This window comes from Dermacentor variabilis, chromosome 3, assembly GCF_050947875.1.
Source record: "Dermacentor variabilis isolate Ectoservices chromosome 3, ASM5094787v1, whole genome shotgun sequence".
Lineage (NCBI taxonomy): Eukaryota > Metazoa > Arthropoda > Arachnida > Ixodida > Ixodidae > Dermacentor > Dermacentor variabilis.
In genome coordinates this window covers 155,615,579-155,639,609 of record NC_134570.1, presented here as the reverse complement: position 1 = coordinate 155,639,609, position 24,031 = coordinate 155,615,579, and the positions used below count along the sequence as shown (strand labels likewise).

The following is a 24,031-nucleotide window of genomic DNA, read 5'->3' as shown; positions in this document are numbered from 1 at the left end:
TATTAAAAAAAATCCACACTTGCAGTAGCTTTTAATATTCCAGCTGCGAATTTTTAGCACAGCCCAATGAGCACGTAGCTGTTAGTCAAGCAATTTCATCTCATACACACTTGACGCAATAGGCAGTTGACTGAAAATTTGTTTGTTCAGGTGTCTTTACCTGAACATCCTTCACTAGTTTTACAAAGGAAGAAAAACAATTACTGCAGCAAGGTGTCACGAGGCAGGCCGACGGAAACAAACGTGAGATGCGCTGCGCACGTTGCGTTGTTGCTACGCAGCTAGCACGCACGTGGACAGCGAACGGCAAGATCGGCCGGATTGGATTTGAATTTGACTGGCGATAACTTGTGTCAATCCAGTTCGCTGCAGCGGCGGCGTCGGGAAATACAAAAATTGGCCCGAACATCTGCTTCTCCGCAATGCACGGTTGCTTGGCTACCACGTGATGACGTTCTGCCAATAGAGGCGCTAGCGGCGTGATAAAACAGACGCGCAACTCTGCTACCTGCGGTAGCACATACAGTAACTCTACGCATGCGCTACCCCGGCTGCGGCAGGGGCGCGGCGTTGTACTGTAGGGGGATGGATTTACGCCTGACGCGGCGTAGTCGACCTGGCGTGACGTAGCGCAACCACCGCGCGCGCGCGCGCCGGGTCACGTCGAAGTGTATTGGCGCCTTAAAAAAGACAGAAATGTACATTAAGCCACGATGCTTTACACATTACGGGAAGAAAGTAAGGCTATATTACGTGCCACAGATATTTAATGAACTTGGAGAAGCACTTACAAATTTCAAAACTAAACGAAAAATGACTAAATCAATAAGGAAATGGTGCTCATCTCTGCAGATAAATCACTGATGGCCTCTTGCATGTAGACGGTTGCTTTCCTGGATTTGTTCCTTAGATGTTATGTGAGTTGTGATATGGCTCATTGTCAAGCTATTATGGTGTCCTTTATTTATGTATTTACTTAGTTTTAATTTTGCTCGAGTTGTACCCATTATGTCTCTATAATTTTGTATAATATGCTTAGTATGTACTAGTATGCCTTACTTCTTTGTTTTGTGGCACACGTTCGATGATTCACTGTGCTGCCTGAACAACCAACAAGCATGCTGTGCTTAGGTTGGTCAGGAAATGAAAACCTATGTACCAAATGAATATGAATAAAATTTTGATTTGATTTGATTTCATTTAGACAAGACAAGTAAGTAGAAACGGACAGGACTTGTTCGTTTCTACTTGTGCTCGCGTCCGTACTTGCTGGAATCCATTATACGTTCACCATGCAGAAACTGGCCCAGCAAACTACTCTATATAGACAAGAACTTGTGGCCAATCCACCACGTACGTCTTTCGGTTGCTGCGAAACACTTCAGCACCTGATATTGGAGTGTCCCGGTTTAAGTGCCGGGCGCATGTCGCTAGTGAAGCACTATCATCTCCTTGGCCTGCGGTGTACGATGCTGGATGAATGTTTGTACCCCAGTGGCCGTTCGTCTCGACGCCGGTCAGCCTCATCACGCTCTCCTTATTTTCCAGAACTAAATAACATAGCTACATGTTTGTAACGCTCGTATTGTGTACTTCCTTTTGTCTTTCGTCCGGGTTACGTTGCCCACCACTAGGAACATATTCTATCACCAACTCGCCCAGCTTCCTGTGTTAGTTAACGTTTGTAACACAGACACTAGTTCTTCTATTTCGCATTCTTTAGTAGCGAGTGACCAGTGACCGGCCCTACTGTCTGCGACCTTAACTTTGTGTTCTGCTTCATTCTTTTAGATTTTGTCATCTTGACTTCTCGCTCCTTCTCCCACCCCTACTTCCTATCTTTTATTTTTATATTTGTGTCTCCTCCTTTCTGAAGAGTAGGCAGGAGTTGCGCTCCTTTCGGTGTCAGTTTCCAGCGTGCTCCTCGCTTTCCCTTTCCTGAGAAATGTATACATGTTTACGAAACAAATAATAATAATAATAACATTATTAATAATTGCTATTCCAGCCCTGTGTTCTATTTGCGTTTTCAACTTGCTACAATCCGGAAAGGAACAGATCAGCGGTTCTACTCGCAGCCACTGGCTGCCGTTCTGGGCATATGCGAAATGCAAGAATACTCGCCTACTGAAGAATAATGCAAACAAAGAAGTTCAAGTGATCAGAAATAATCAGGATCCCTCCTCTACGGCGTCTCCGTGTATTGTTTTAAGACATTGAAATCAATCAATAAATAAACCTATCAATCAATTAATCACTCTCCCCAGCTTGCTATACTACGCAATCCACCCATCTGGGCCTTCGTGTGTCGCCGCAACGTACTTGGCGTCATCGTTCATCGTCTCCCGACAAAGCGGCTGATGAGTCAGCAGAGTTGGCACGGGCAACGTTGGCGTCCAGTTGTCGTTCACCACGTACTCTATGAGGCGGGTGTTGCTGGTGAATTCGGCGTAGGTGTCGATCGGCTCGCCGCCCTTGAGGATCAGCTGAGTGATGTACTGCACCCAATGTGTGCCACTCTTGGGATACGAGCTCTGCACCAAGTCCCCTTTGGAGGCACGGAACGACAGGCCGCGCCGAAACGCGTCCGGGTCCACCCAGGGGCTACGGGGTACGCCGTCGATAATTTGGCGATAAGGCCTCCGGCGTGCTGCCATTGCGGCGAACCTGCAAGAAATATATGACTTGTTTAATTAAGACGGATGGGCTTGTGACTACGAAAGCTTCATAAAGTGTCACGTTTATACGTGAGCTAGCTCGAGTTCCTGGAAGATGACGAAAGAGGAAAAAAAAAATCTCGTCGAGGTTGGCGCTGCGGCTGACTACTTTTCCTCATACCTTGCTACGTGATGGTGTAGAGTACGAACAATAAAAGCCGGGCGACATGTCGGTGTACGTTAAGGTACCCGAGCCCGTCAGAGCAGACAGTTCTAGAATAGCGTTTGTAGCCTTACTAATGTTAAACGTAAGTACCTTTTCGGGACTTTAGGGTTCGCGCCCTTTGAACACTTCTAATTTACCGTACGAGAGCGCAAACATGAGGTAAATGGTATAAAACAGGGTGCTGTTTCGCGCCTCCTGCCAAACAAATTGAAGCCAAGACAAGCATTTTGCGGTCATACAATTGTTGCTATGCGGACGCGACTCGTTAGGCCTACCGGCGCTGGAATTGCCTAACGATATCAGGAATTGGGCGCGCTATGCGTTACGAACTAGTGTTTCAGGTAAGGTTACAGAAAGTGAAAGCTCATTTTAATAACTATTAGTGATCAACGCTAGTGGGAGCGTAGCCATCACGAGAATTCATACTGAAGCGGGAGCCATGAGTGCCCCCCCCCCATATTCGACAACACTATTTCTTAGCGCCCGTAAACATTACCAACAATAAACTAGTCAAAGAGCGTAAGTTATCACAGTGCACGTAAATGACAGAAACGCAATAACGTTCGCAGCACACGCAGCGAGGACGACGCTATTTATTTGCCTACGTAATGCGTTTACGTTTGGTTGCAAATGACATTCTAAAATTGTCTATTTAGGATCGTTCTGCTATGTCGTCGATCGCAACACAACTGCAATATTTGGGCGCCAACTCCAAGAAGTTGCTAGGAGCCTAAATCTTAATCTCATTCTGTTTGTGTGTGTGTGTGTGCTTGTGTAATATTCCTGAAACAGCGCTAAGATGACTGGGCGTCTCGCGCCGAGAGCTCGAGACGCCCATGAAGTCGAATGGCGCGACATTTAAATATACAGCTCTAATGGCAGACCACCAAAACCAATTTCGCGCCTTTGAGAATAATATGACGTCACTTGGGTTTTAGCGGATATAGCGTCACATCATTTTTTTCTTCCACTGGAAGTAATCGCTCCTCGTACAGATGGCGCTAAACCCCATGAGTGCTAGGTAAACGCCATGTTCTGAACGTATGGGCTTGTATGGAAGCTTCCCTACCAGGTATATTTTGGTCATTCCATTGTCGTGATGCATACAAGCACTAGGCTTCTATTTTTGACAAGTGGATTTCACTCAAAGAAAAGTATATTCATGAAGTAAAAATAAGGGCCTCGACGCTAAGAGCATAGTTTAAGACGCGCGTAAAACGTGTCATTAATAATATTAATAATATTTGGGGTTTTACGTGCCAAAACCACTTTCTGATTATGAGGCACGCCGTAGTGGAGGACTCCGGAAATTTCGACCACCTGGGGTTCTTTAACGTGCACCTAAATCTAAGCACACGGGTGTTTTCGCATTTCGCCCCCATCGAAATGCGGCCGCCGTGGCCGGGATTCGATCCCGCGACCTCGTGCTCAGCAGCCCAACACCGTAGCCACTGAGCAACCACGGCGGGTAAAACGTGTCATTAACGAAGCAGAAAAGTTCATATTGTTACGTATAACTGATGCAGAAGGCTATTTACAATATATTTACACGTAGGCCAACGGTGGCCAAGATGGCGACTGTATAGCAATCGGGAACACGTCGTCTTTCTCCTCTTGAGTGCAGCCACACTGTGGCGGCTATTTCGTATCATAACCCCTACAGTAGAAGCACCGTCCCGGTGCTTAAGCTACACATCCGTGGTGAAAGGTGTGTGATAGGGCTTTAGTCTCGATACGAGAAATATGTCACAGGCATTCTAGAGCATCATCAGCACGTGGCTAAAGCTAAACGTCTTTTTTTTTTTCATTTTGTTCAGGTGCCGATAATCTACACAGAAGCGCCAAGTTCCAATTTTTTTTTTTGCAAGTACGACATGAGAAGTCCAGGGACTACAGGAAGGCCCGATAACCTCCTTTCCAAGCAACGTTTTTACTTCCTGTAGGAGAACTGCTCATTCCAACGCGGAAACACGATATGTACGTCGAATAGGGCTCACATCGCCAGTATTTATGCGATAGGTCCCGACAGACGCTTGGCTCAAGCGCCAATCGTTAAAGTAAAAAACAAAACAAAATGTCGCGATATGTTTCAAGAACGCAGCAGAGAGCTGAGCTAAAGCAGCTGTAAGGTCAGAGGAAACCATTTTTTCAACGTCGGCGCCACTTCTCTGGGATGACGTCGTAGTATCCGCTGAGCTGCAACAATTGGTTCGACTGTGAAGGGCTCGACCTGATCATCTTGCAGAGCGCTAATTTCAGCCAATGGGAACCCTTGTGGGGGACTTGCGCGGTTAGGGGATAATTGACAAGGGGAGGCAGGTGCGGTTGCCAGAAATGGGCAGCAGAATGTGCGCAACAGTAACATTATGTGTGAGTATTAGGCAAGGAATTGGTGCGACCATAGTTGCCGTCAGGTACAGCTGGTGTGGAAAACAAGCCGACGTGCATCACAGATTTAGGTTGGAGGCGAATGAAATCCTTGCGGCTTAAACGTATTCGAGGTGGATCCACAGGGTCGGCAAGAGGAGGCAAGTCACGGCGAAGTTAGGCGACCGAACAATCAATGAAGACGGTATGAATAGCGAGAAAACGGAAACCGAGAATGAGCTCGTGAGGGCAATGCTCGATTACGGTAAAGAGAACGACGGTGTTCTTCGTAGCGATGGTGATTATGGCAGAGAACATGGACACATTAGCGAAAGTCCCTCCGTTGGCGAGCCGTATGGCTTGGTTCGCGGCACGCGTTGAGAACTTTCTTGAGCCGACGTTGGAGAGGAGCACTCATAATGGACACATGTGACCTGGTCTCAATTAATGCGCACACAGCAATATTTTCAACAACAACGTCCAAAATTTTCTGGTTCGTGGACATGGTGAAGTTAGATTTCGTACCAATGTCGGCACTACAGCTCCACCTGCAGAAGCTGCACTGTCTAGTTTTCTGGTCGGGAGCGCTGCGAATAGGTCGGAAAAGGAGCACGGCGTGACGGAGGCGAACGAGGTTCACGGCGGGAGGAAGAAGGTGAGCGGGGATAACGGGGTCTTCTCAGAGGTGTCACATGGTCAGATGAAGGGTTGGGCATGGAGGGAAGCGAATGAAAAGGACGAAATGGAGGGAAAAGAGTGGTCTGGAGAAGAATAGCGTGTAGGAGAAATCCAGCAGCTGTGGCAGTGGCGAGTGATATACCCGATGTGTCGGCAGTTGAAATTAAAACATATCCTCTTGTGGTCAATGGTGCGCTATTAGGACGGTTTGCTTTGTCCATATAAGTAGTAAGAGGAGTGAGGTTGGAACGTGGGAGGAGGAAGAGGTTCAGATGGCACGGGACGAACAAAGCGAAGGCCGACGTTTGACGATTCTTGGCGGACGAAGACCTGTGTCAAGGAGATCGTCGCCCGAGCAGGATCAGATGCAGGGAACGAAGTGGCCGCCGGTCGTGCTGCGTCGACCGCACGACGAATGTTGCCGTTTACGTAGTCGCATCATGAAGCTTAGGGGAAGAAATCGCCACAAGATGACGTAGCAACTGTGTTGCAAGGGGCTGTGGTGGCTTTTAGCATGCTCGAGACGGCGACATTTTTGGGGATCGTATAGATGCTGGTGATGCTAGGAGATTAAAGGCGTCGTCTGCAATGCCTTTTAATACGTGAATGAGCTTATCGTCCTCCGACATGTTCGAGCCAGCCTTGCTAGAAAGGGCTACAACGTCGACAATGTACCACACGTAGGACTCAGTTGACGCCTGGACGCGTGCGGGATGAGCTTTCTTTGAATTGAGTTGGCGACCAAACAATTGCAAGAAAGGTCACGGAGCTTCTCTTTCAAAAGACCCCAGCTCGTGATCTCCGATTTATGAGTCTGCAACCGTGCCTGTGGAGTGTCGTTGAAGTTGAGAAGAACGTTTGAGAGCAAAATATTCGGATGTGACATGTGACTGGGACTGACACGTTCGTGCAAGCGGAACCAGTCGTCAACATCAGGACTGCTCCCATGAAAACGCCAGAATCTAGATGGGGGGGAGGAGGGGGAGGTCGTGACTTCAGACCTAGAGGCTTACGTAGATGAAGTGCTGCATGCAGGAGCCGAAGTTGCATTGTCGGCGTTGCTACCGCTGTGAAGCTCCATGGCTGGTACCGAGAACGTTCACCTCCACCGGATATTGTTACGTGTAGTTCATGCACAAGGCTATTTACAATATATTTATGTATAGGCCAATGCTGGCCAAGATGGCGACGCTATAGCAATCGGGAACACGTCGTCCTTCCCCTCTGCAGTGCAGTCACACTGTGGCGGCTGTTTCCTACGAATATTAAAAACCCGAAGTGTTAACCTCTGAGGGAGATTGGAGATAGTATCACGAACATGCGTGTTTATGCAGAACCGGAATAGCAGCAGTGAAAGGCAAGTGCTTCAAAAACGACATTTCAAGTATGCTCTGTAGTGAGTTAAAGATCAAAAGTAAGTAACCTTAACTACGCTTCACATTCGATGGTAGCATTATCCAAGGAAGGTGGCATTTCTCCGACGCAGGTCGTTGTAGAATTTTTTTAGCTTTTCCTTCCGTTTTCAGGGATGAGAGTTCAGTACCAGACAACTACCAGTTTGCAATGTTACATTGGACTATGCGCAACGCAATTATCGCTTGTCAAGGAATAGAATCCTCTCTTGAACGTCTTCCGAGAAACCAGACCTTGGTCCTGATGGCACCCGTATGTCCTGAACTACTCAATACAGCAAAAGCTACAACATGCTCGATTTTAGCCGCTCTTATTAAGCGACCTAATGATACCCGAATGTATCCTAAATAAAAGAAAATCAGCTGGTGTCATTCATGTATTTAAACCTGGTGAGCCATCTAAGCTATGAAATTACAGACGTATTTCATTAACCAGTATGTGAAAGAAATATCTCGAAAACAACCACCGCCACGTGACTCATAAAGAGAATAACGAGACTCATAAGGAGACACGCGGGCATGAAGGAAGAAAGCGTCATTCGACTGATACACTCCTTCGTTGTCAGCCACATCGCCTACGTAGCCGCCTACCACAACTCGTACGTCGCGGAAAAAAAACAAGATCAACACGCTCATAAGGAAAACGTACAAGATAGCCCTGGGACTCCCAGAATCGACGAGCACCGAGCTCCTGGCTCAGCTGAGCATATACAACACTCTAGAAGAAATAGCCGAAGCACTACGCATCTCGCAGCTCGAACACCTGTCGACCACCACGATGGGAAGGTACATTATGAACACGATCGGCATAACGTACGACAAACAGCATGGTCAGAAAATGCAAATCCCCAACAAAGTCAGAGACAGCATTACGGTGGCAGACATCCCAAGAAACGTGCACATCTATTACAACCGAGGTAGAAGAAAGGCAAGAGCCGAGGCTCTGATCGGTTCATTCGGCAGTGAGGGAAACGCCCGCTTTGTCGATGCAGCCGAATATCCGAATGGCCAAAAAGACACCGCCGTAGTCGTAGACACATAGTCCAAAATCAGAACCACACGCAGTGTATACACCAAACACTCGGAAATAGCGAGATCGCGCTGGCCCTAGCACAACAGGAATGACGAAGTCGCACTAAGCGACTCGCAAATGACAGTAAAGAATTACGCCAAAGGTAGAATTTGCAAGGAAGCCCTGTCCATTCTGGCCAAAGCGGGCAAATCCAAAACTCCAAGCTCGAGGATCATATGGTTCCCCGCACACATCACCACGGAAGGCGACGCGCTTCCGCACCTAAACGAGATGGCGCACTAGACGGCGCGAGACATGACCTGCCGCGCCGAACAGGGCAACGCATCTCGCTAGATAGCGAACACTCCTCGCGCAGAACGGGACAGGCTCACCAGATACAACGGCATAACCAGTGCATATCTAAACGCCAGAAGAATATACCAACCGCCGAGTCCCAAATTGAACAGTAGGCAAGCCCTCGCCTGGAGACAACTCCAGACGAACACCTTCCCTAACCCATTCGGTTTGAAACATATCTTCCCAGATGAGCATCAGAACGACACATGCAAATTGTGCCAGGAAGTACCAGCAACACTCAAACACATGCTGTGGGAGTGCAATATAGTGATAGGAAGGCTGGAAGTTGCTCCGGAGACCCTGTCGAGGTGGGCGGCCGCTCTGCGCAGCTCAGACCTCAGAATCCAGATGGGGGAAGTCCAGCAAGCCCGTGAGGCGGCGTTGAGGCAGGGCCTTTCCTCCGTAGGAGACGTGAGCCTAGGTCGCGTTAAACCTTGCCGGACGTACAAGAAAATTGTACGCATCCATCCATACAATTTCATCCGCTATCCTGACCTTTCTAACAGAACACGACTGCTTTCTTTTTGCCGATCAGCATAGGTGTTTACACAGTCGATCCTGCGAACGCAATTGTAGAGTTACTGAGCTGCATCTCGTCATTGAATTTTTACACACCTGATGAAATCTTTCTCGACTTTTGAGGGATATTGACAAGGTTCCTCAATTTCGCCTAATGCACCAACTGAGACGTCCAAACACTAATATTAATATATATTTAACCAACTGCAGAAACCAATTCCTCTAAAAAATATTGGTCCTCATTAACACAGGTTAAATAGGGAGTATTCCAGTGCACCGTGAACGGGTCTATCTTGTTTTTATTTATTAACGCTACGAGTAGTGATCGGTGTCCCACAGCGAGATTATTTTCTCATGAATGAGTAATTTCTTAGACAATTCCTAGTCGTGTGCGTACATACTACTTACGATTTAAAAGCTCAGTAAATGGCGTAATGAGTGGCAAATGGAAATTAATGTCAATAAAACAAAAGCCATTTGTTTTACCACAACAGCTAGCTCCATGACGTGTAACTGCATCGTAAATAATGTGCCTATGGCAACAGTTTGTTATATAACGTACCTGGGTCTCTATATGTCATTTTATTTGTGACGGAACACTGACATAGCCGCGATAGTGACCAAGCCATCTAAAACACTTGCCTTCGCACGGCCTAATTTGAATTTGGCTAGCTCCGCCACAAAAACGTACTTGCTTACAACCGCCATGGTTCGCTTTGCAATTGAACACGGATCCCTCATTTGAAACCCAGCGCAGTCCTACCTCAGAGAAGCTGGAGCCTCTGCAGAAAATTTACCGATCCCACGCACTGTGGGAATAGACGTAAGCGAAGCTGCGTATGCTGTTTGCTTTAATTGACAATAACTAGGGGTGATGTTGGCGGCGAATGTGTGGCTTATTCAGCGTTAAGTCGAATACGTGAGTGGCGAGTTGATGTTAAGCGCTGCCTTGCCTGCCTAGTCCACAGAACACCCCGGGCGACAATGTTTACTTGAGGCGTTGTTTTGCGTACTTGTTCATATTCTCTGACAGCTGAGCATTATCATTGCCTCACATGGCGCATCGCATTGTGGAAAAAGGGTTCACATTTAATGGAAACATGCGGCTGTACGTAATTCAGTTAATTATTATAAAGTTGTATGTATGCATTGTACAGATACATGAGCGGTTTCCCGCACGTTTCGCTGCGTGGCGAAGATGCTCCTGTTCCGCGCGACGCTTCTTTCAGGCCTGGATGTTCTCGACGCCGTATGCACGCTGTGGAGCCATTTTCCTGGCACGTGTTCACATGCTCGTTCTCCACGAGCACGCTGTGGAGACGGCCCGCGCCACCGTAGGCCTGAATGATGCTGTTCATTATTTATTGGGATCCCCTTCAAAACAGGGTGGTGACAAATAGTCGTCCAACCTGTTTGATAATCAGATATGCTCTACATGTTATTCATCTAGCATTTTTGTATACATCTCCTTAATCTTTTTCCCCCTTCAAAATCTACCTTGTACAGCTAGCTATAAATGAGGGATGCGGTCGTACCAATATATTCCATCCTTATTTTTTCCACCAATACTCTAAACGTCTCTTGTTTATCTCGATTGCCGACCGGTTGACGCTTGCGTCCACTTTAAACCCAAGTGATTTTGGGAGGTGTACGACACCTGCGGTTTTCACTGGGCGATTCACTTCGCATTCCATTAGGATGGCCCCATTAGTGGTCTCCGGATTTTCGCTGAAACATACACCTGCCTCGTCTAGCGCTGAATACTTGCTCCGGTGTGTCTTTTTCCTTAGGCAAGCGGCTCGAGCCTGAAATAGGAGGGCATTGCCCTTTGGGCTGTGGGACAGATTGTACCTTCTAATTTCGTTCTTCTCATTCTCGTAAATCTCCAGGAACCATTTCGTTTGCATTTTTTTGCGTCCAACGAAATGTCTGTTTCTCTCACTTCGTTTCTTATTCCTCCTAGCTGTCTTTCGAGAGTTGCAATTATCGGTACATTGTTGCCAACTGTCTTGAGCTATTCATGGATCAGATTTCTGATTGTTTATACTCAGAATGTTGAACTTGCTTTCACTCTGGCGCATCGCTCATTCAATGTCATCAACAACCGTCATCACACCTTTCTGTCGCCGTTCCCCCTTCGCGTGTGCAGAGCAGCAGACTAGAGCGCGTTAGCTCAAGCCTAACTCTCAGCCTTCCGCTCCCTTATTGACCTCTTCTTCCATTTTGTGTACAAGCTTTTCAAGTACAGATGCTTGTGCACTTTAGCTGCCCATTTATTTTAACCATGCTCCTGAGTCTTTCCTCAAAACTAATTTTGCTCTGTGCTTCTCTGACTTCAATAGAGGCCCTGCACTGCGTCATATTGGGTTGACTGTGGGGTCCCAAAGCCAACCGCCCTACCGATTTTGGTTAACTTGAGACCCCGACAAAATATCCGATTCTAAGCATAGAATGCAATTTGCGAACATTGACGCGGATGGATGGGTGGATACAACTTTCTTGCACGTCCGGCAAGGTTTAACGCGACCCGGGCTCTGGTCTCCCACGGGGGAACGTCAAGGCCCTGTCTCAACGCCACCTCACGGGCTTGCTGGACTGCCCACGTCTGGATTCCGAGGTCTGAGCTGCGCAGAGCGGCGGCCCACCTCGACGACCGGGTCTCTGGAGTAACTGCCATCCCTCCTAGAACTACATTGCACTCCCACGGCATGTGTTTGAGTGTTGCTGGACTTTCCTAGCAGAATTTGCACGTGTCGTCCTGATGCGTATCTGGGAAGATGCGTTTCAGATGGAATGGATTAGGAACGAAATGGATTGACGCGGACACCATTACTTCTTTCCAGATTCCCCTTACCACATCATACTTGCGGGACGCGCGGAGGCTAGCGTCATCTGTGGTGTTCCAAGAAACTGAGTGGTACGCGCGGCAAGACCACCACAGCGCCCGGAAAGTCGTGAGAAGAGGCAAGAAAGCTTTGCTTTAATAAAGTTGCTCACTTCACCAGAAAACAACTACTTGCGAACATCAAGCCTTGTGGAAAGCAAATCAATTAATCTAGCTCTTGGAAAAGGCAGGCCACTCGCCTCTTCTGTGCCTTTTTTTTTCACAAGCTTCACGTGATCAGTCGTTACGCACTACGCTACATATCAAAGCAACCCATTATCGCGACGCCATGGCCAACTTAAAGTAGAACATATTTCGTCGCCCGTACTAATCTGTTTGTTTTTTCTTTTCATTCACCGCTCTTTCTTGCGAGCCGTCAATGGAATCTGTTCCTTGCGGACAGCGTGTGTATTTCACTGATCACGACGCATGTGCAAACTTTATGAAGGGCTTTCTTAAATTTTAATGTGGCGGTTGTTAGTAACACAGCATTTGGTTCCTCATATTCTGGCACAGTAGTTGCTTTGCAATACGGATTTTCTTTTGCTTTACTTATTTAGCGTGTTTTCTTGTTAGTCTTGAATGCTAAGTCGTGTTACCCTGTAATAACAATTGCACTGCCTTTACTCCCTGTGTGATGCCAATTTGAAAATACATAAGTAAATAAATAAGATCGAAATATAAATAAAATAAATAAATAAATAAATTTAATCATTGCTGTAGCAGTGCACCACTCAGAGCATACAAATCGGCAAGAGGACTACCACCCACCACGTCGAAAGAAAAACTGCTAAAACTGGAAGTACTCAGGAAGAATTGGCGGAGGCTCACAAGACGAACCAAATCGAAAGCTGAGAACTTACCACTGCAGGTAGAGCTCCCCTCAGAAGACTTGGATACCCTGCCGATAAAGAACGCAACAGTCCACAACCTGTACACCCGATCCTGAGCACTAATGTATAGGTAGCACCCATACCAAGTAACATGCACCCACAATACAACCAAGAGGGAAGACAAGCGACAGCCACCGCTCAACAAAAAATGCTGAACAGAGAAAGCAACAAGGCATAAATAAGGTAGATGGACGCCGCCAGATACAAGGCAGGGAGGTATGTTGCCTGCGTAGCCAGCAAGCAGAACGTTGAGAGCAGCTGCATCAATAGTTGCTAGGGGCATTGAGGTAGCCAACCGGTCGCCATAGCAATGGCCATAAGGACCTGCCGATGTCACGCGTCGGTCATCGTCGTCACAAACTCGCAGGCAGTCTTTCGTCATTTTCGGGCACCAAGAATTAGCAAGAACGCACTCTACATCATCAAGAACCGAAACATCCCTGAAACGTGCAATATCTGAACCCCGAGTAACAAATCCTTGGTGGGAAACCGAGTGGCTCAAGCCGCCGCCCGAAAAAATGTACGTCGGGCAACCCAACCAGGACATCGTGATGATACAAGAATGAAATGCATGACGAATAAGACGAAATGATACAAAGAAAATACTAAACATTCTAAAAGATGAGGGAATATCCGCCGCCACACGTCAAAATTAACAGAGAAGAAGCTGTCATACTACGCCAACTTCAGATGGGCAATTTCCTCCACGGCACTCTATTACACCCAATGTGCCATCAATTTTTACAAGAGGCTGCCACTTGTGCAATACACCGCACCCATCATTTACCACACGGTCTGGGAAGGCAAAAAGAACCCGCTGACAATGCCTATCCAAGCAGCAACAGAAGACGAGTGGGAGGCACAGCTGACAAGCTCAAAACCGGAGGACCAACCTCGGCTGGTGGACAGGCCCAGGCTATCAGCACAAGGCCACGGCTATCTGGAATAGAGTGGCCGCCCACCTACGAGCATCAGAAGATTGGTCTCCGAAGTAAGGTTTATACACTCGGTCACTAAGAGCATAAACAATTATTATATTAAGTCGCTAGCCTTATTTTAGAAATTATTGCTCAGTTTTAACAGAGTGCCTCAATGCGGTGGAGTGGTGTGTGACACTCTTAACCCTATTCGCGAAGATAACGTGGGCACCGCCATGTTTGACCACGTAGTGACGCGTCCATTTTTTGCCTCAACTTCATCTCTTACCTCCGTGTTTCCAATGGGTTTGTATGGCACCATTGCGGCTTCGCAAACCCCTGTTTTGAGAGATATCGTACACGGTTACTGTGTAGACGAAATGAAGCATTCGCCACAAAAAAAATATGTGGTTTTACGTGCCAAAACCACTTTCTGATTATGAGGCAGGCCGTAGTGGAGGACTGCGTAAATTTCGACCACCTGGGGTTCTTTAACGTGCACATAAATCTTATTACACGGGTGTTTCCACCCCCATCGAAATATGGCTGCCGTGGCCGGGATTCGATCCCCTGATCTTGTGCTCAGCAGCCCAACACCACAGCCACTGAGCAACCACTTTTTCTTCTTTTTTGTCCACTGAGCAACCACGGCTGGTAAGCTTTGGCCACAGTGATAGTGACAAGAACATTATCATAGTGTTTTGAGGAACTTGACAGGGGGGAACCGAAGGCTCCCCAATCAAGTTGGTGGCTCCGCCCACGACGGGACAGCAAGGTGGTGACTCTCCGCGACTTCGCGGTCCCTCTGGATGGCCTGTAGTTGGTTCGTGAAATCCCAGCTCGTCAGCAAGGCGTCCCACATGGACTTGTATTGAAGGTTGGAGCCCGCGTTGCACGGGCACAGCGAGAGCATGTGGTCGAAGGAGCAGCATGCGTGATCGCATTCGGAGCGCGACTGCCGGAAGTTCGGGTCTATCCAAGTAAGCGCTCTGGGGGTGAAGTAAGACCTGGTCCGTAGGAGCCTGAAAGTAACGGCCTGAGCCCTGTTAGGTTTTGGGCTGGGGGAAGGAAATTTCTTCCTGCTGTGTATCGTCATCGTCGACGACATCGTCAGCCCGGCTACGCCCACTGCAGGGCAAAGGCCTCTCCCATGCTCCTCCGACTACCCCGGTCATTTACTAATTGTGGCCATATTGTCCCTGCCTTCTAAATCTCATCCGCCCACCTAACTTTCTGCCGTCCCCTGCTACTCTTCCCTTCCCTTGGAATCCAGTCCGTAAACCTTAATGACCATCGATTATCTTCCCTCCTCATTGCATCTCCTACCCATGCCCCCCACCCCATTTCTCTTTCTTGATTTCAACTAAGATGTCATAACCTCGCCTTTGTCCGCTCACCGAATCTGCTCTTTTCTTATCCCTTAACGTTACACCTATCATTCTTCTTTCCATAGCTCGTTGCGTCGTCCTCAATTTAATTACTACCATTTTCATAAGCCTCCAGGCTTCTGCCCCGTAAGTGCGTACTGGTAAGACACAGCTGTTATACACTTTTCTCCTGAGGGGTAATGGCAGCCTGCTGTTCATGATCTGAGAATGCCTGCCGAACGCACCCCAGCCCATTCTTATTCTTTTATCCGGAACTGCCGGGTCCGCGGTCACTACCTGTCCTAAGTAGATGTATTCCCTTACCACTTCCAGTGCCCCGCTACCTATCGTAAACTGCTGTTCTCTTCCGAGACTGTTAAACATTACTTTAGTTTTCTGCAGACTAATTTTTAGACCCACAGTTCTGCTTTGCCTCTCCAGGTCAGTGAGCACGCATTGCAATTGGTTTGCTGAGTTAGTAAGCAAAGCAATATCATCAGCGAATCGCAAGTTACTAAGGTATTCTCCATCAACTTTCACCCCCAATTCTTTGCAATACAGGTCTCGGAATACCTCCTGTAAACACGCTGTGAATAGCATTGGAGAGATCGTATCTCCCTGCCTGACACCTTTCTTTATTGGGACTTTTGTTGATTTCTTTATGGAGGACTACGGTGGCTGTGGAATCGCTATAGATATCTTTCAGTATTTTTACATACGGCTCGTCTACACCCTGATTCCGTAATGCCTCCATGACTGCTGAGGTTTCAACTGAATCAAACGCTTTCTCGTAATCAATGAAAGCTATATGTAAGGGTTGGTTATATTCCACACATTTCTCTATCGCCTGATTGATAGTGTGAATATGGTCTATTGTTGAGTAGCCTTTACGGAATCCTGCCTGGTGCTTTATTTGACAGAAGTCTAAGGTGCTCCTGATTCTATTTGCGATTACCTTAGTAAATACTTTATAGGCAACGGACAGTAAGCTGATCGGTCTATAATTTTTCAAGTCTTTGGTATCCCCTTTCTTATGGATTAGTATTATGTTAGCGTTCTTCCAAGATTCCGGTACGCTCCAAGTCATGAGGCATTGCGTATAGGGGGTGGCCAGTTGTTCTAGAACAATCTGCCCGCCGTCCTTCAACAAAACTGTTACCTGATCTTCCCCAGCTGCCTCCCCACTTTGCATAGCTTCCAAGGGTTTCCTTGCTTCTTCCGGCGTTACTTGTGGGATTTCAAATTCCTCTAGACTAGACTCTCTTCCGTTATCGTCGTGGATGCCACTGGTACTGTACAAATCTCTATAGAACTCCTCAGCCACTTCAACTATCTCGTCCATATTAGTAATAATATTGCAGGCTTTGTCTCTTAACGCATACATCTGATTCTCGCCTATGTCTAGTTTCTTCTTCACTGCTTCTAGGCTTCCTCCGTTCCTGAGAGCATGTTCAATTCTAGCCATTTTATACTTCATTATATCAGCTGTCTTGCGTTTGTTGATTAACTTGGAAAGTTCTGCCAGCTCTATTCTAGCAGTAGGATTGGAGACTTTCACACATTGGCGTTTCTTGATCAGATCTTTCGTCTCCTGTGATAGCTTACTGGCTTCCCGTCTAACGGAGTTTCTACCAACTTCTATTGGACACTCCTTAATGATGCCCATAAGATTGTCGTTCATAACTTCAACACTAAGATCCTGTTCCTGAGTTAAAGCCGAATACCTGTTCTGTAGCTTGATCCATAATTCCTCTATTTTCCCTCTTACCACTAACTCATTGATCGGCTCCATATGTACCAGTTTCTTTCGTTCCCTCCTCAAGTGTAGCCTAATTCTAGTTCTTACCAACCTATGGTCACAGCAGCGCACCTTGCCGAGCATGGCCACATCTTGTATGATGCAAGGGTTAGCGCTGAGTATAAAGTCTATTTCATTTCTAATCTCACCATTCGGGCTCCTCCACGTCCACTTTCGGCTGTCCTGCTTGCGGAAGAAGGTATTGGTTATCCGCATATTATTGTGTTCTGAAAAGTCTACTAATAGCTGTACCCTGCTATTTCTACTGCCTATGCCATATTGCCCCACTCATTTGTCTTCAGCCTGCTTCTTGCCTACCTTGGCATTGAAGTCGCCCATCAGTATAGTGTATTTCGTTTTGACTTATACCATCGCCGATTCCACGTCTCCATAGAAGCTTTCGACGGCCTGGTCATCATGACTGGATGTAGGGGCGTAGACCTGTACGACCTTCAATTTGTACCTCTTAAGTTTCACAACAAGATGTAACTCTTGTCACAATACCCTCTTGTTAATGCTATAGATTTCCTGTATGTTAGCAGCTATATCCTTATTAATAAGGCATCCGACTCCTAGTCCTCGTCTCTGCGCTAGGCCCCGGTAGCACAGGAGGTGCCCGCTTTTTAGGACTGTATATGCTTCTTTTGTCCTCCTAACTTCACTGAGCCGTACTATATACCATTTGGCGCCCTCCAATGGCTCCGATGGCGCTGCTAGATTCGCCTCACTATATAACTTTCTAGCGTTAAACGTTGCCAGGTTCAGATTCCCATGGCGGCCTCTCCAGAACCAGGGATTCTTAGCACCCGCTGCTGCGCCGCAGGTCTGACGGCCGCTGTGGTCAGTTGTTTCGCAGCTGCTGGGGACTGAGGGCCGGGGACTGAGCTGTGTCAGTAATGCGACGTAATTTCGTGAAACGTGGTCAGATGACCTTTGAAGGGGCAATCCTGTGGGAGAGCCGAGCCGTTAGCTCGGGCGCGGTTCGTGAATTCACGCGCCAGGCAGTTGGCCCGCTCGTTGGGGTTGCAACCCGCTTGGTTGGTTAGATCATTCACTTGGGCCGGGAACCACGCTATGGTATGACCTCTAGTTTCTTCTCCCGTGCTAATACGAAATGATCTGTTGACTATGCCGGCTGCGCGTTTAGAAACTAGAGTGAACGAGAAAGCCCTGCCAGCCGTGCGCGAGTCGGAGAAAATGGTCGTCTGGCCTTTTGCAGCTTGAAGAGCCAAGGCTATCGCGGTTTCCTCCGCCTCATTCGTGTGTTTAGTGTAGATTGACGCGGCGCTGATAAGTGCTCCGCACGCGTCATCGACGGAGATTGCAAACCTGTTTTCGCCGCCATATTTGGCGGCGTCGACAAAGAATGCATCTGCCCCTTAAGAATCTATTCGTGGAAGGATGGTTCTACCCCGCGCTCTTCTGTGACCTTCGTTATATATTGGGTGGATGTTCCTCGGTACGGGCTCAACGTTACAGACAAAGGCTGTAATGGAGAAAAGCGCTTTCGAAGCTGACTAAGCTATGTCCAAACGGCGCGAGCAGCGTATCTCATGCTGTTCTAAAATCGGGGCCAAATATCTATTCCCAGCTATCCCAACTTTCCGCTCATGAATTGAATCAGGATTAGTGCGTTTTGCTCTTCGCTCTTTATTAGGTAAATGTTCTGAAGCAGCGGCTTGTCACATTTCTGACTTCCTCGGTGCAGTCACTATCTGAATATCTTCGGCATTTGCTCGCGGGTGTGCTCACTTCCGATATATTTTGTTCTTCAGATATATTTTGTGCGCTATGGTTGCAGTCCGTCCTTTATTGTGCGTATATCGTGCGCATATATTCAAGTGTCCACCCATTCGCTCGACACGTTGGCACTTGAGAGAACGTAAGCTTCCGTGCCAGTTGGGGTAGATGTGCTCTGACACTGTGCACGAAACTATGAAAGGAAGCGACGCTACTCCCTTTGTCATACGAGCGACACTCACTGTTGCCAACGTTCTGGGGCTGAAGCACCCTTTTTTTAACGTTAGTGATTACAGCACTGGCGGATGAGCGAATTTCTGCATTCTCGAAGACAGCCGTACATCTCGAAGTGCGGATAACACGTACGGAAAGTTGCAGCAGTGGTCCATGTACTTGGCTACACAGATTCATTCCATTCCTCAATATGCCAGACAAAATTTTTGCAGCCGACTACTGCACACGACTTCAATCCACATGATTCAAACCAGCATGATTGGAGCACAGTGCGTTAGGAAAAACTCAGTTGCATTTCGGACAGCTGATCGCGCAGTAGCAAGATGGAAGCGGTAGTGGTTTCGTATTCGTGCGCTGAGGCTAAGTGTGGCGCGCCGATGAAAGCGCCATCTTGTTGCTATAGAACAAACTGCCCAGCGAAAAGGGTCAATACAGGGTGAACAACCAGTTTTATGAAATACTTAGAAATAGTCCGTGGTAGATAGTATAACTCTTGTCCTTGAGCGGGATTATTCGAAGATGCGGACATTACTAGCAAGAGACATTGAAACATCAATTCAAATAATTAACAAAAAAATCACTATGTTCAGATTTAACTACCTTATGGCACATATTACAATTGACGGATCGCAGCCGGTGAGTTTGCAACACGCGTCCATTTGAAATTAATTTCCAGGCTGACACCAGTTACGAGATAATTCTCAGCGAGTGGAACGGATACATGGGCGTTCCAGTTAGTTTCGTGCTTGAATGCGTAAAAAGAGAGCTTTGTTAAAAACAAAAAATAAGCGGAAGAACAATGAATTTTTGCGGCAAGTTTGATGGCGCATATCTCCAAACTGGCGTCATTCAGGAAATTCACTCTAAGTCGACACACTTTGCCAACTCATCGGCTACAATTCGTAAATTGCAATATGTGTCGTAAAGTAAATAATTTCAAGGACAATTAGCGGATTTTTTAAGGTAGGTGAATACGTGTAGATCTATCGCGCATGTCCGCCTCTCTGAATAATCCAGTTCTAGTATTAGAATTGTGTCAGCTGCAACAGGATATCAATAAAAATTCAACAAAAATTATGAAATAATCACACGGTAGAGCACGCAATAAATAAAAAGAAATCACTTGGGTTGCAACTGAAAGAAATTAATGCACGATTAATCTCGATACTTTGCTTTTTTTGAAGTTTGAAGTTAAGCTACAACACACAGAGGCGAAAAAAAGTAATTATTAAGTCAGCATTGACCGTTATCGTTACTATATTCACAGAGTGCGTCATTTTTGTTGATTGCTGCATTAGTGTATGTCTGCTCAAGCTGTCCGTTGAAGAGCACCGACTTCTAAATAGCCAAGCGAGCAGACGGTGCTTTTTTTTTTGCCCAGAGAACGCACGGAGCGCATTCATTCGGTCAATATGCGGTGCCGCGTCGGGGCAGGTGGCAGTACGCGAGTGTATACAACCAGAAACGGTTAAGATGAAACAATGCGTCTGTCGTCGTAGATCTACGCTATTCTTGTTAATGGGCGCTGACCCACACTGAACTTACGGTGACGTCACAGTGCTCACGGTTTCCGGTCGCTTTCGAGGCTCGAAAATATTGGGTTCTTTCGAGCGTGTCACATTTTCACCGTACGCAGCAAACATTCATATTCGCACTCGATTTGCATGGCGACTGTGCGCAACGAACGGTTACGCTGTTTATTGCTGTATTTTGTATGGCGGCTGCGCATTCAAGTATGTTTGAAGAAAAATAATAACATGCAAACACACACATAAACACAGGGATGGCTAGGCAGTGCAGGATCGCTCCTACTCGAACGTAGGGGAAAGGAAAAAAGAAACAAATAATAAAAAAAGAACAGAAAAGAAAACAAGAAAGCGTATTGCCTACTTGCTCACAAACAACGGGAGAAGGTTGCAACTTCGGTACATTAATTGGCACTTGACAGCACCACTACGCGTTTACGCACACGCTGCCCAACCATCCACGTGTTCGTACATTGGACTCGATCACGCCACTTGGCATTCTTTCGACAGTAGCAGCCGTAGCCAATTTGCAGAGGCTTAGACCGAACCATGACGAGACTTCGAGGGGGGCCCGCCAACGAATTGCTGCTATACGTGTGGTTCTCAAATCTTTTCGAAATAGCATTTACACGGTTACCCTGTTGAAAAATTGGACGGTCTCTTCAAACATATCGCGGGCACGAAGAATCACCTGGAATAAAATCTGTTGAAACAGTTTTATCCTAGCGGTAGTCATAACCCCCTGAAACGGCGCGGAGAGCGAAAGAAAGCGACGACGGGAAAACCCACTAAAATTGCCATGTAGGGCAGAAAATTCGTGAAGCAGTAGGTGTGACAAACGGCGATGACTACGTTGTGCACTTAAGCTTTCCCTGCAACAGCCATACTGGCTGGAACACTCACCTTTCCAGCTTTCGTCTTGTCCCTTTGTTGTGGACTGCGTTGTTTCGAAACCCAAATGCGGTTGACACAAAAAAATGATACGGGCGCTGTAGCCCGCGCTGCTATAGGTTTGCAACGAGCAGCGCTAGCGACTCCTAACTGCTGCTAGAAATACGTGGCGGCTTATCTGCTGAACTACAACCCCTCGTTGCCCACAGTTGTCCAAAACGCCTGATAAGACAGAATACACCGTATCTGTCGGTGCCCTTCGTTATAGTACCCACTTCTTTCACTCAGCGGGATTAGACTCCGTCTTTCGCCCTTCAAAAGTGCGAGAAATTGGCTTTTGCAACTGCATGTGGAAATTACATTGTCCGAGTAGTGAAAAAGTTAACGCCCTTGAGCAGACGATGCGCCATATAAACTGCGTCGTCATATAAAGAGATTACGACAATCACTGGTGATTTAGCGGTACATGCGAGAGGATTGCGTTAAAACCTTTTTCAGGTCCCGGATCCGCATAATAATGGGCCAAATGTGTTTAGGAGGGTGAAAAGCACCATTTCGCGGTTATCTTTGGTTCATCTACCGAAGTGTCTCAGCCCGTGGACCAACCCAGTAGCTGAATTGATAGAACATCGCACGCGTAATGCGGAGAGGTGGGATCGCTTACATCCGCGGCAAGTAGTTTTTTCATCCACTTTCATTTCCATTAATTTATCGTTTCTTTAATTCCATTGGTAGGTACAAGTAATATCCCCTATGTTGTCCTTAGTGTCATTGTCTGCAGGCTCCTTACGCTTAAAAAAATTGTGCCCCTCTGTTGACTCCCTTTCTTCTCGTTTAATACATGGTGAGAGTCTCGAATCGGGCAATATTGATGCCTTCAGATAGCTAGTGTGGGTTTAATGAAGCTCACCCAAAACAATAACATACTGCGGCACCACGAGTATGTTCTCTAGTATCAAATACTGTTCCGCATCCGCCACCAAGGTTTACAAGTGGTGGCGCTGGCCAACAATCCCAGCATTACTTCAACTAGCAAAACATAAATACCCAAGAAACTTGATGCGAGAACGGCGCCGCAGTCGCTCAACTGGTAGAGCATCACACGCGTAATGCGAAAACTCGGGGTCATTCCCCAACTGCAACAGTTGTTTTACAGCGAAGCTGTTTTAGCGGACCCTGTGGCGTCGTTGTCGGACTTCGCTAAAAAGGGACCACGTGACCTAGCGGAAGAGGAAAAGAAGCGCTCAACAGAAGGGAAGGGGTTGGATTTACCCCTGTCCCCCTGTGAGAATGCTATCTTATACGTGAATCATATACGTTTGTCACGCGGTGCATTTTCGGCGATCGAGCCAGAGCGGCATCGAATTTATCGACGATTGAGTCCATCTTGCCGGAAAAGAAACAGGTGCTATCCTGGCAGTGTGCGCTCAACAAACACCATCCAGCGACTGAAACACGATACTAGAAGCTCGTGGTTGCCCGCACTCCTTCCGCCAGCAAGAAGTGCTGGCAGCCACGCGTTAAACTTTACGCCGGTGAAGTTCCCGTACGTCCCAGAAACTAACTTTAAGAAAACCGTAAAACTTAATTTTGATCACTCTGTGTCGTAGTGAATGGTTCTTTCAATGCGCCAAGCGCATTCAGAAAGATGAGAAGCACAATTTCGCTGTTATGCTTGGTTTAACTTGTCCGACAGTTCCGGTAGGTGGAATGTCTTTCTACAGCGAAGCTGTGCATCTGTACCATCCAGGGAAATTTTCATGCCTTTGGCGTGGTAAGCAAAAAACTCGCCATACGTGGGCCGATCGCGGAGATAGTGCAATGCCGTGCCGTCCCGCGCCGGAGGTGAGGCAGGCGTTAAGCACACCCCACTAGGGGGCCGATCCCGAAGATTGTGCCATACCGGCCCGACCCGCGACGGAGGTGAAGCACGCGTTAAGGACTCCGCAAACGTGGGCCGATGCCGAAAATAGTGCAATGTCAGCCCGACTCGCGGCGGAGGTGAAACAGGCGTTAAGCACTTCCCATACGTGTGCCGATCCCGAAGATAGTGCAAAGCCGTGCCGACCCACGTTGGAGGTGCAGCAGGCGTTAAGCCCTCCCCATACGAGGGCCGATACCGAAGTTAATGCAATATCGGCCAGATCCTCGACAGAGGCGAAGCAGGCGTTGAGCACACCTCATGCGCTGGCCGATCGCGAAGATAGTGCATTACAGGCCCGACCCGTGGCGGAGTTGAAGCAGGCGTTAGGCAATCCTCATCCTTAGGCCGATCCCGAAGATAGTCCAATGCCGGGCCGACACGCGGCGGAGGTGGAGCCGGCGTTAAGCCCTCTCCACACGTGGGCCCATCCCGAAGATAGTGCAACACCGTCCCGACCCTCGAGGGAGGTGAAGCAGGCGTTAAGCGCACTTCATGCGTCGGCCGATCGCGAATATAGTGCATTAGCGGCCCGACTCGCGGCGGAGTTGAAGCAGGCGTTAAGTACTCCTCATATTTGGGCCGATCCCGAAGATAGTCCAATGCCGGGCGACACACGGCGGAGGTGGAGC

The 24,031-nt window shown here is 47.6% G+C and overlaps 1 protein-coding gene across 2 annotated transcripts in view; it reads right to left on the bottom strand.

The window, feature by feature from the left end:
* LOC142574275 (amine sulfotransferase-like) overlaps positions 1-21,664 on the bottom strand; it is a 33,441-nt gene extending 11,777 nt beyond the window's left edge. Inside the window, exons 1-3 of one of the 2 annotated variants that reach the window (XM_075683399.1) lie at positions 21,491-21,664; positions 12,976-13,013; positions 2,323-2,667 (exon numbers count right to left, since the gene is read on the bottom strand). In XM_075683399.1, the coding sequence (XP_075539514.1) occupies positions 2,323-2,657 (335 nt within the window). In that variant the 5' untranslated portion in view covers positions 2,658-2,667; positions 12,976-13,013; positions 21,491-21,664. The remainder of the gene's footprint in view (positions 1-2,322; positions 2,668-12,975; positions 13,014-21,490) is intronic. The other variant, XM_075683400.1, reaches the window with a different exon arrangement.
* Positions 21,665-24,031: the final 2,367 nt, after the last annotated feature.